General features: G+C 39.7%; 1 protein-coding gene across 1 annotated transcript; it reads left to right on the plus strand.

Annotated features, from left to right (window-relative positions):
* The first annotated feature begins 219 nt into the window (after positions 1-219).
* senp8 (SUMO peptidase family member, NEDD8 specific) lies at positions 220-2,740 on the plus strand. The gene is made up of 2 exons (XM_070833520.1): positions 220-264; positions 1,367-2,740. The coding sequence occupies exon 2, from the start codon at positions 1,390-1,392 to the stop codon at positions 2,053-2,055; it is 666 nt and encodes a 221-aa protein (XP_070689621.1). The 5' UTR covers positions 220-264; positions 1,367-1,389; the 3' UTR covers positions 2,056-2,740.
* The last annotated feature ends 8,101 nt before the right edge of the window (positions 2,741-10,841 follow it).

The following is a 10,841-nucleotide window of genomic DNA, read 5'->3' on the forward strand; positions in this document are numbered from 1 at the left end:
TCGTGATGGAAGTTGTGATGACTTTTACATACGTGGTTGTTGTTACTCTTATGTGGCTGTAAAATGTAAAAGCACAGGTAATTTTTTAGCCCCTATAGGTAATGAAACAGACTGGCATCCTTTCAGCAAATGTAACGTTACTGCGCAACTACACTGTCGCAAAACGTTTTTACGTCTTCCTACAGCAGTTTACGGTACTCATTGCAATGAGGAACGAGACTGCAGTTTTCGTGGTACTTTTTATGTGAATTTGTCGTTTTACAGGTATGGACATTGAATTAACCGCATGCCGTTTAGTTTCGCAGTACACGTTTTGTGTTCTGCGGGCTCAAATGTGCTGTTTAGCTGAGTTGTTTAGCTTCATGTGATGGTGAAAGTGGCGGTTAGCTAACTTAGCTCATGCTAACACAAGACCGTTTCAGCAAAGAGCTGCTTGCTGGGCAAAACCGTGGACTAAACGCATTGCAGTAACGGGACACTCCGCATTGGCTTTACCATGTACGTTGGTCAGCTACGGCCGATCAAACCCCATTTTAATATTTGAAAAATAACACCACCGTTTTATCACGTTAAGCCATTTCCAAGTAATGTGTCACAGAGGGAGACGAGCCAAGTCAGGGTGGCAGCAAAAACAAAGTTGACATTTCATTTTACGTTTTAAACAAAGCTCTTTCTCTGTGCTGCTTGGAGAACCGTTCAATGATGGTCAGTAATTTGGTTTACATCCTCATGTACAGATCAGTCTTATGACTTCAAAGGTTTCTCTATTTAGAAACAGAGCCGGATCAGTGCTAAATATTCTACTGCTGCAAATGACAATTGTCCTCGTGAATTATTAATGAGTGGATCATTTTCCTACTGATCGCTTGGTGTCTTAAACTGTCATAAAATAGTGAAAAATGCGCATGACACCTTCAGATAGTTTGCTTTGTCTGACCAGCACTCCAATTTGGTTTATTTTCTGATGAAGTATTGATCAGCCACCCATTGCAGCACTACAGCTACTTTCACTATTGATTAACCTGCAGATTTTTCTTAATCAATGGATTAAATGTTCGGCCTACAGAATGTCATGAAGTATTTAAAAATCCACATCACGGTCATAATTTCCTTAAACCAAAGCTGACATCCTGAAATTGCTTGTCATGTATGACCAACAGATTTAGTTTTCAATCACATAAGACAAAGAGAATCAGACAATTCTCACAATTAGGAAGCTGGATTTTAGAAATGTTTGGATGTTTTTCTTGATGAATGAATAAAAAGATAAATTGGTCATCAGAATAGTTGGTAATTCATTTTCTGATGACTACTCAGCTAATCGTGGCAAAGATTGAGCACTATAATCTTCCTTTGTGTTCTTCAGACTGACGCTCTCTGTGTTGGAGGATGGACCCTGTGGTGCTGAGCTACCAGGACAGCCTGTTGCGGCGCTCTGATGTGTCCTTACTGGAAGGACCTTACTGGCTCAATGACCAAGTCATTGGTTTTGCCTTTGAGTACTTCGCTGCTGAGCGCTTCAGAGCCCTGGGGGACACCATCATCTTCATCAGCCCAGAGGTCACCCAGTTTATCAAGTGTGCCTCTTGCCCTGATGAGTTAGCTCTATTTCTGGAGCCGCTGGATCTTGCTTCTCGCCACTGGGTCTTCCTCGCTGTTAACGACAACTCCAACCAGACCGCCGGGGGGTCCCACTGGAGTCTTTTAGTCTACCATCACAACTCGAACCACTTCGCCCACTATGACTCTCAAAACGGCAGCAACTCGCTGCACGCACGGCGCATCGCCAGCAAGTTAGAGCCTTTCCTGGGGGCAGGGAGAATAGCACTGTTTGTGGAGGAGCCCTGCCCATCACAGCAGAACAGCTATGACTGCGGTATGTATGTTATCTGCATTGCGGAGGCCTTATGTGAGAAGGCCAGGGTGGAGGGCTCACCATGTCTTCCTGTGCAAACCATCACCCCAGCCTACATCACCCAGAAGAGGGCTGAATGGTGCAGACTGATCCAGAGTCTAGCTCAGAGTGACCTCTGCTGCTCTCTGTCTTTTCCTTAGAAGGTCGATTGCCCCTTTCTATATGCAGACCAGCTGTCAGCCTCTACACATCTACTGCTGGAGCATCTGAATGCACTCTTCGAATGCAGTATTTAACTATATATAAAGTATATTTCTATTACAGTCTCTATCATACGCCACAATAGAAACAAGTTTAAAAAACAAAGCAATGTCATGAGTCTGTATAGATTCATTGAACACTTGGTGTCATGTTTATCCCTTGTATATGCACAGCAACATACAATATGTAAACGAGAACACCGGCATGCCTATAAAAGGAACTTACTCCCTTGTCCATGTTTAGTGAGGATAGAGAATGTCATCTGGAAGAAGAGGCACAGACTTTTTTTCTCCATTGTATTAGTTTGGAGCGAATGTAGAAATGTTTACACAGATTATTGCTCAGGGTCATTTTAAATGAACTAGAATTGACAATAAGAATGTGCATCTTAATTCTGGCTCCTGCTTTATTTCACATCTGTTCTGGTCGCATTGATTCTGTTTCTCAGTTTGAACGGATACGTCTACAACTGCAAAAAGCTTAGTTTTGAAACGTTTTAAATGAAAGTGACTGTATGAGGGTCAGACATGAACTGTGTGCTGTGAGTGGGACAAACAGCAATGTGGAATGTATGATATGGTCTCACAAAAAGAAAGTGTCAAACTCATTGTCTGTTGGTCAAATAAATTTTACTATTGTCACATTTTTGTTGACAAAAATGATAAACTTGCTTCGTCCCAGCTGTTGTCTTTTCACCAAGTTCAAGTCTCACTTGTGTAAATATCTTGACTTCTTTTACTACAGTTTCCACCAAAAAAGTTAATTGTATATTAATTTGAAAACAATTGCCCCGCTGAAGAAATTAGTCGGTGGGTTTGTCTATCCTCATTCTTTTATGGACGCATAAACGTTGGGTTTTTCTTAAAACCCTGTTATAGTGTTCAGCTTGAATAAATGTTAAGCTGGTTGTGAACCAGCATGTTCTATGGAAGACAAAATCTCTGCCCACTAAGTTAAACCTTCACATTTAGCATATAAAGTAATCACTGGCACCTTTCTTTTATGGGTATTATTAGAAAAAATAGATCCTAACATGTTGCCTATCTTGAATAGTTTTGGATAGCTTATTTTGGAGACTATAGACATGTTAAAATGTCTGTGAGGAAGACTGACCACTCTTCAGTTCTGTGTGCTATGAACAGCTCACTCAGCAAGTTATCATTGAAACACATCTTATTGTTGTGGTTTGAAAGAAAGGAACATAATACTTACAAGAACTGAATAGCGTGATGGATTACAGCAAAGTAAAGCTGAGACACTTCAGGGGCAAAGTGTGAACTTCATTGTGTTGCTATAAATCTGAAGCAGTCCAGATATTCAGACAACAGAAATAGTTTATCACTCCACAAGTTTTAAAAATAATTCATCTATAAAAAGCAACAGCTTTGTTTTTTTTTAGAAAAACTTCCACTGATATCCTTTCTATAAAAGACCCAAAGTAGAATATGGGTAACAGTATGAGCTGTCATCCAGCATTGTAGTTGCAGGAAGGCCAAACTATTCTTTTTCTACACGTTTACTATTCACAGTCAGCCTGTGGCCTTGACATTTTTATGAGTGAGCATTACTGGATCAGTTGGAACAGGATTTAGAGTTTTAACATGGATAGACATGCAGCAATCTTGTGTTTTTATGTTGTGTCTTAAACTCTTTTATTTTCGTATTTCTCTTTTATACATATCTGTAAAAATGTTGCTGGCAGGAGCCTGAGATTCAAGATCTTCACTGCCAGTGGCTGTTTCACTTGTTGTGCATATAAGACAAAGAAGTTGGGCAATAAAAGGCTGACCACACTGAGACCTGAGGTGGGATGAACAAGGCCGTTTCATTTCATGAAATTTCAAGAACAGGGAGTGTGAATGAATAAAAGATCACAGTCCTGTCTTGTACGGCTCAAACACTGAACACAGTACCAGGAGAGAAGTTTCCTGCATATAGATTTGTTGGATTAAATGAATGAATAACTAGAAAAACAGATACTAAGACCAAGAGGGAGAGCTGGATAAAAGGGCCTGCCTATACTGTAGACTCAGCCCACAAGTCAGCACAGGTGGCTGTCAATCAATCAATGATCAATCAATGATCAATCAATGATCAATCAATGATCAATCAATGATCAATCCAGAAGGGTCAACAGGAAACACCAAAATAAAACAGGATGCAACAGTGTTATGTAGCAAAAGCTAATGTAGTGAAAGTCAAGGTTAAGCACAGCTTGGATCAATTTTAAGCCCTTTATTGATTTTATAAAAGCAGCCCGTCATGGAAGAGATTGATACTCTACAGACTGACCAAGTTCATTTACCATATATAGTATAATCAGGAATCCTCATCGGTGCTTGTGTGGTTGAAAAAAAAAAAAAGGACACAGCCTCCTGATCTGGCTGACTGCCCAGCACTGCTCTTAAATTCACACTGCTTTGACTGTTTCCACCCTCTGCTCTCCTTCTTCTGGCGTCCTGTGCACATCTACATCCCACAGGCATATTTCACCCGGAGTAACCAGTCAGACGGGCCATCAGGGTGTACTATTGTCCTAATAAAATGCCACAAAGCTGGGGCATTCAGCACCCAGGCGGCACACTGCTTTAGTGAGACAAAGAGCCCAGAGAAAGGCACATTAATGTAGACAGATTTGCTTCTAAATGGCCAATTTATCAAGTCCACTCCATGAGTGCTTACAAGGAAACTTTCTGTCTATTGTGATCTCAGGTCTCGGTACTCTACAGCTACAGTAGTGCACTGAAGTGTTGTGTCGTAATTTGAAAGAATAATTCACAGGGGCACCTTGTTATGTGCTGGATAACCTAAACTGAGTTGGATAAACTTAAATCCTACAAAATCCTGCACCCTGCTCTTTGCTCTTTTGGCAAACAAGGCACAGTTTTCTATGGCACAACAAATGACAAAGCTTCTTAGTGCTGGTGATTTTGTTCTCTTCCAAATCAGCCTCAAGGCTTACTGATAATCGCTGTCGTAATTTTAGAAAATTCCTCCCTTTCAGGACGCAATTTTCAGTCTCACTATGCATCCACCCTCAACACCCAACACTTCCTCGTGTCATTAAACCTTTAAACTCACGTTGTCGTGACGTGGTCCTTTGCTAGTGAGCACAGCTTTGAAAGGAAAATATTTAAATGCTGTAACACATCACAGGCCACGAAGGAGTTGCATCTTGACTCACAGTTTGCAGACATACATCTTCATTTATAGACATAAACAAAGGCAAACGCAGAGCTCCACTGGTGAACTCACCCACGGCTGTTCTTCATCAGTGTTGTGTGCAATTGATTTCAGCAGGCAAGGTTTCCCCTCCAGGATCTCCAGGTGTTTCATATCAACTCTTAGAGATTGAACCCCTCAGGCCTAGAGTATGCACACACACATATATATAGTATATATATATATACAAATGCACAAATACACTTAAACACAAACCACATGGTTCCATAATGTGAGCTCAGGACTGTCTCTGACCTCTGAATTAAGTAGTAAAATCTGTTTTGGGAGTGATGGTTCTTGTACATTACATCATGTCCTGTCGCAACACATCTGCAACCAACTACGACAACTTGGAAGCATTTTAGCTTCATTTACTGCAGCATGCGTGAGAATCAGTTTGATTAAAACAAGCGACGTCCTATTGAGCAGCCCAAACCGACACAGTTACATCCTGGACGGCACTGTTTCCAGGTGTGCGCCGCACGGTGACGTGTCTTTTTTTTTGTTTTGTTCAGGAGGTGTAAGTAGGTCAAGTCCATATCACAACATAACATCAGTAATGAATCGAGGAGCTTAGAATTAGATGCTCCACCACATGTGCAGCACGATTCCCCCGAGATAAGGCTCACCATTGTGCTCCGTGTTAACACACTGCACCAGTGAAATGCAGAAGTGGCAGCCAGGTTTGTCCATCTCACTTCCATGGATCAGGTGGTAAACTGGTAACTTTACTATGTAGGCCAGTCATTGTATGTGAACTCTCTTTAATGTTCTGTCCCTGCAGAAAACAGTGAAATTACAAATGTTAACTCCAACAAAGACACAACAGAGAATAAAGAAAACCTGAAGGCTCAAGCTTCAGTATGTATTTTTCCAATACTAAAATCTGATAGAGACTGCAGCACAAGGCCATTAAAAACATATTTGGAGAAATCTGAACAGTTAATAAATTGTAAGTAATACTTGACTTATCAACATCATCTGTTGGCAACCAGGAAACTGGAGCAGCATCTCTTCCAAAGCAGTACTGTGTAAACTGGCTGATCATTTATAAAAATGATCTCATCAGTCCCATTTTGATATAAGCATGAGAGAAGGAAATAGTTGAGTCACTAGTGAATCTATGAAACCCTGGCAGATATTTTAAAGTAATAGCTTGACATTTCTGGAAATATGCTCACATGCTTTCTTGCATGTGAGTTAGATTAGAGGATGGATACTTCTCTCATGTCTCTATGGTAAATATAAGGCTACGGCCAGCAGCTGGTTAGCTTAGCTTAGCATAAATGCTGGTGAGACAGCCTACAGGTGGCTCTGACAAAATCCATCAACCAGCACCTCTAAACTTCACCAACTGACATATTATGTCCTGAATGTGCATCACATACCAGACACAGCAGAGTGAAAATGACAAGTTGTGGTTTAGAGATGCTGTTTGGTGGGTTTTGTTACCTTCGGATGGAGCTAAGCTAGCTGTTTCACCCAGTTTCCAGTATTTATGCTAAGTTAAGCTAAGCTAACCAACTGCTGGTAGCCTTACATTTACCCGACAGACATGAGGGTGATATCAAACTTCTCATCTAAGTATCAGTAAAAAAGACCAAAAAAAAGTATTTCCCACTTAATGTCAAACTGTTACTTTAATTCGTTGAACTATCTAATACATTAGAGCAACTAAACATTCAGCTTTTAATGGCTCAAAACTAAAAAGTTTGAAAATGAAAACAATTTTTCCTCAGTTCTCAGTCTCTTCTATAAACACACTGTGTAGCCTGTGTCACTTTGTGGACACTTGTAATCAGAGACACTGATTCTGCGGAAAGTGCATGCACACTGAGTTATGAGGGACCGCAGATGGATTTACTGGGTTGAATTAGATTTTGCTGGAAGGAAAAAGTAAAGAAATCCAAAGAGCTGATGAAGTGCAGATGCAAACACAGAGAGGAAAGAGGCAGACAAGAACGCAGAGGAAAAGATGACAATCAAGAGGAAAATGAAAAGATACAGTAAATTTAATTGCATGGTGCTGTTTATACAGACGACGGTTTATCCAACTGTGAAGATTCAGACCATCATGGTGCTTTTTTCCCTCCACACTGATAAAACTTGATCTAAAGCAATCAAAATTCCCCGAAAATAGAGATTTTTTTCATTAAATAATAGTTAATTCCTTTAAGGATAAACTCTCCCTCATATGCTATATGTCTATATAGCAAACATTTGTATGACTCAGCCCATTTCAGGAGTTCTTTTAAGTTGAAATGTTGTGATGTGTTTCTTTGGCATGCTCTGACTGTTTTCCAGTTGGGGTTTTTTTAACAGCTCTCCAGAGAATGGGTGTGAACTTGTTGCTCTCAGTCAATGGTGGGCATATGGACTTATATATATAGTGAAGCTATCCAACTTGTTTGTGAACACTGGGGTGTGTCCGTGGTCACGGCCAACCTCCGTTAATCAAAACAAAGTGTAATATGTGGCTGAACTGCATTCTGGTCCTTTGAAGTCTACTGGCAGTAGAAATTTTGAGGTAGCTGACTTTATTTTCGTACAGTCAAAATCAGTCGTCGCCCAGAATGATGTCATGCAAAAATGTAAAAATGTAGAAAGAAAAACTATATTTTTTATTGCTTCAGAGTAAAATATTTCAATAAGATGTAAGTCATATGTAATTGTATTCCCTCTGGATATTTGGTGCAAAAATCCCCTTAGAATGGAAGGAATATTTGTGCAGTGCATCACAGTGAAACACGGCACCTCTCACTTCATTAATTGATTAACTATAATGCTCTTGGATTGCACTCATAGCAGCCGTGGCCACATTTAATGAACCGCTGAGACTCCTGGAAACCCTCCAGTAACGTGGTCTGTGTGTGCGATGAGTGTGTAATACTGACCATTACGGTGAGTTTACAGTCAGCATTTTTCCTTCATGCCGCAGAGGTCAAAGGTCACCTGGAGAGCATTCCAGGACAGACAATACAGCTCCCTGGAGGTATGGATGAGGCTGCAGCTTGTCTGGCCATCTGCTTCGACCTGACCCCATTACTCTGCACCTAAAACTCACTCCCCACTCGCACTCACACGGTGTTACAGTAGTTGGCTCCTGCCCTTTGTGCCTCTAAAGGTCTCCAGAAGGCCTACTGTTCAACTGAGCCTCATAAACTAGATCCTCCATGAGCTATTAATTATAATGAACTTGTTTCTGCAGTTGTTTCTGCCTTTAAAATGTTATGGACATATAATCAGTACAGTAGTACATACATACATACATAGTATCTAAATGCAGTGTTGCATAACTAAATATTTTAATATTGGATTTTTAGTGGCATAAAATTGAAAAAAAGATTGAAGAATTTAGCCAATAACTAAGCAGTGATGTATCAAGTCATATCAACAAGCTCTTCTTTGCTAAATGGTTTAAATCGGTCTCTCTCATAACAAACCTGAAATGTGATTCTGAACAACATCCTCCAGAGATAAAATCTCCATTAGAATAATGGACTAAAGTTTTGGAAACATGGTGCATTAAGGGGGACATTTTCAAAGTATTTTCCTCATGTTTAACCAAGCAAATGATCACAGTTTAATATCCACTTCATTCCACTTTTCATTCCTTTCCATCTTCTAACCATTTTGATCTTGCAGTACAGTTTTGCGTGGTTCCTTCCACATATTTTATATTTAGTCAGACAAAAAACACAACTCTGGTTATGGCTGCAGGTTCACCTTCAAATATGACTCTCAAACACTGGTCCCGTCTTACCGTACAACAACATCAGACACCTTCAAAATGTTTTAAATATAAAACCATTCAATAATATCTCAAATGTAAGTGATGTGTCATTTCCTAAAGGTTTCAGAAAGAATCAGAAGAATCTGTTTTTAGGTAGTTTTTTAAAAGACAAAATGATTCAAACAGCCTGTCAGTACAAGTCTAACTTCAGGTATTAAATATGATCTTATTATCTTATTAGCACACTAGACGTCACTTTGGGGTTTGACTGTCGGCAGGTTTGCTCAGGTTCGGCTGTGGCGGACTCCTGAGGTATTCCTGGGACAGTTTCGCTTGACCCTCTGAACCAGGTGTCTTCCTCTCTGCCCCTGCCCCCGTTTTCACTGAGGGAACTACGCCACCTGTCAATCATTCAGGTTGTCATGGTATCCAGGTGGTCCAGCCTTTGAAGTGCCAAACAGGTTTTTTTAGACTGAAATACTGAGCAAGTGATTTGATGAATAATAAGTACACAAGAATATGGCTTATATTTTCATCAATATTATTACTGGAGCATTTAACGTACCATGATCTGTGAATAACGTTTGGGCAGATTTAGAGTTATTCAAAAGTTTCTGCCAAATAAAATCAATATCAGACTCCATGCTCCTGCATACTGGATGGATGTAGGTCATTTGGGATGTTATTACTAAAGTGTATTTGGGAGTGAGCTGCTCTCTGCTGCATGTTCACTAGATGTCAGTGTAGTTTCTGGTAATGAGCTTCAGAGCCACACAATTTGATAATGAGGCTTCCTTTTACCCTGATTTGAATTCATTTGAATGATGATATTTGATGTGACATGTTTGTCAGTTCAAACTGATAAATCATGTTGTTACTTTTCTAGAATTTGTCTTTTTTTAAATCAATAAAGACGCTTTGCTGAACCATTTTTGTTTTGTCACCTTTTCATTTGGTTCATGAATATCCTGGTTGTCATTGTCATGTGAATCACTCTCACCTCCCCCCCATATCAGTTTATGGCTCACAGTGTGTCTCTGGGTTTAAAAATCTCTCGAGCTTCCAGAGTTTATGGAGCCTTTTCAAAGCCCATCAGATAATGTCAAACAAGTGTTTGCATTTAACTAAAGTCAAGGTTGATTTTTTGTAGCTTCTGAACAGCCCACGGCTTAGAAAATAGAAAATATACATTTTTAACCCATGAAAACAGTGACAAGTTGTTAAATTTGAACTGAAACATGTGGTAGAAAACCAATACTGCTGGTGTACAGCCAACGCTCCATATGTCATCTATTAAACATTAAGTGCTTCTGCCAACATCATGTTCCAGTTTTGTAATGTAGGCTGAGCTGTAAGTTACTCATATTGGCTGTGCTGTTGGAGTCGAGGCTTTTCATGGTGGTCCTGTATTTAGTGCCAAAATGACTGAAATATAAATTAAAAGCCGAAAACATTTTTTAGTTTTTTCTGCATTTCATTGCCAATTTAATTCATAGGGATCTCTCAAACTAGTCCATGACTACATTTCACCCACGTGCGCCAAATCAGTAAAATATCTTCAGACAAAGATATGACGATATCATGAACATAATATATCATAATAACGTGAACACTCAGAACCTCATGTCTCATTTTTAAGTCTTTGGTGACTTCATTTGAAATGTAAAAAAGAAAGAAAAAAAAACATCTTTCATACAGCAGATTAGTACGACTAAACACAAAATTTAACCATGTCATCTAACCATCTCATTCACATTGTAATTAACACCC

Source organism: Pempheris klunzingeri, chromosome 1, assembly GCF_042242105.1.
Source record: "Pempheris klunzingeri isolate RE-2024b chromosome 1, fPemKlu1.hap1, whole genome shotgun sequence".
Classification (NCBI taxonomy): domain Eukaryota; kingdom Metazoa; phylum Chordata; class Actinopteri; order Acropomatiformes; family Pempheridae; genus Pempheris; species Pempheris klunzingeri.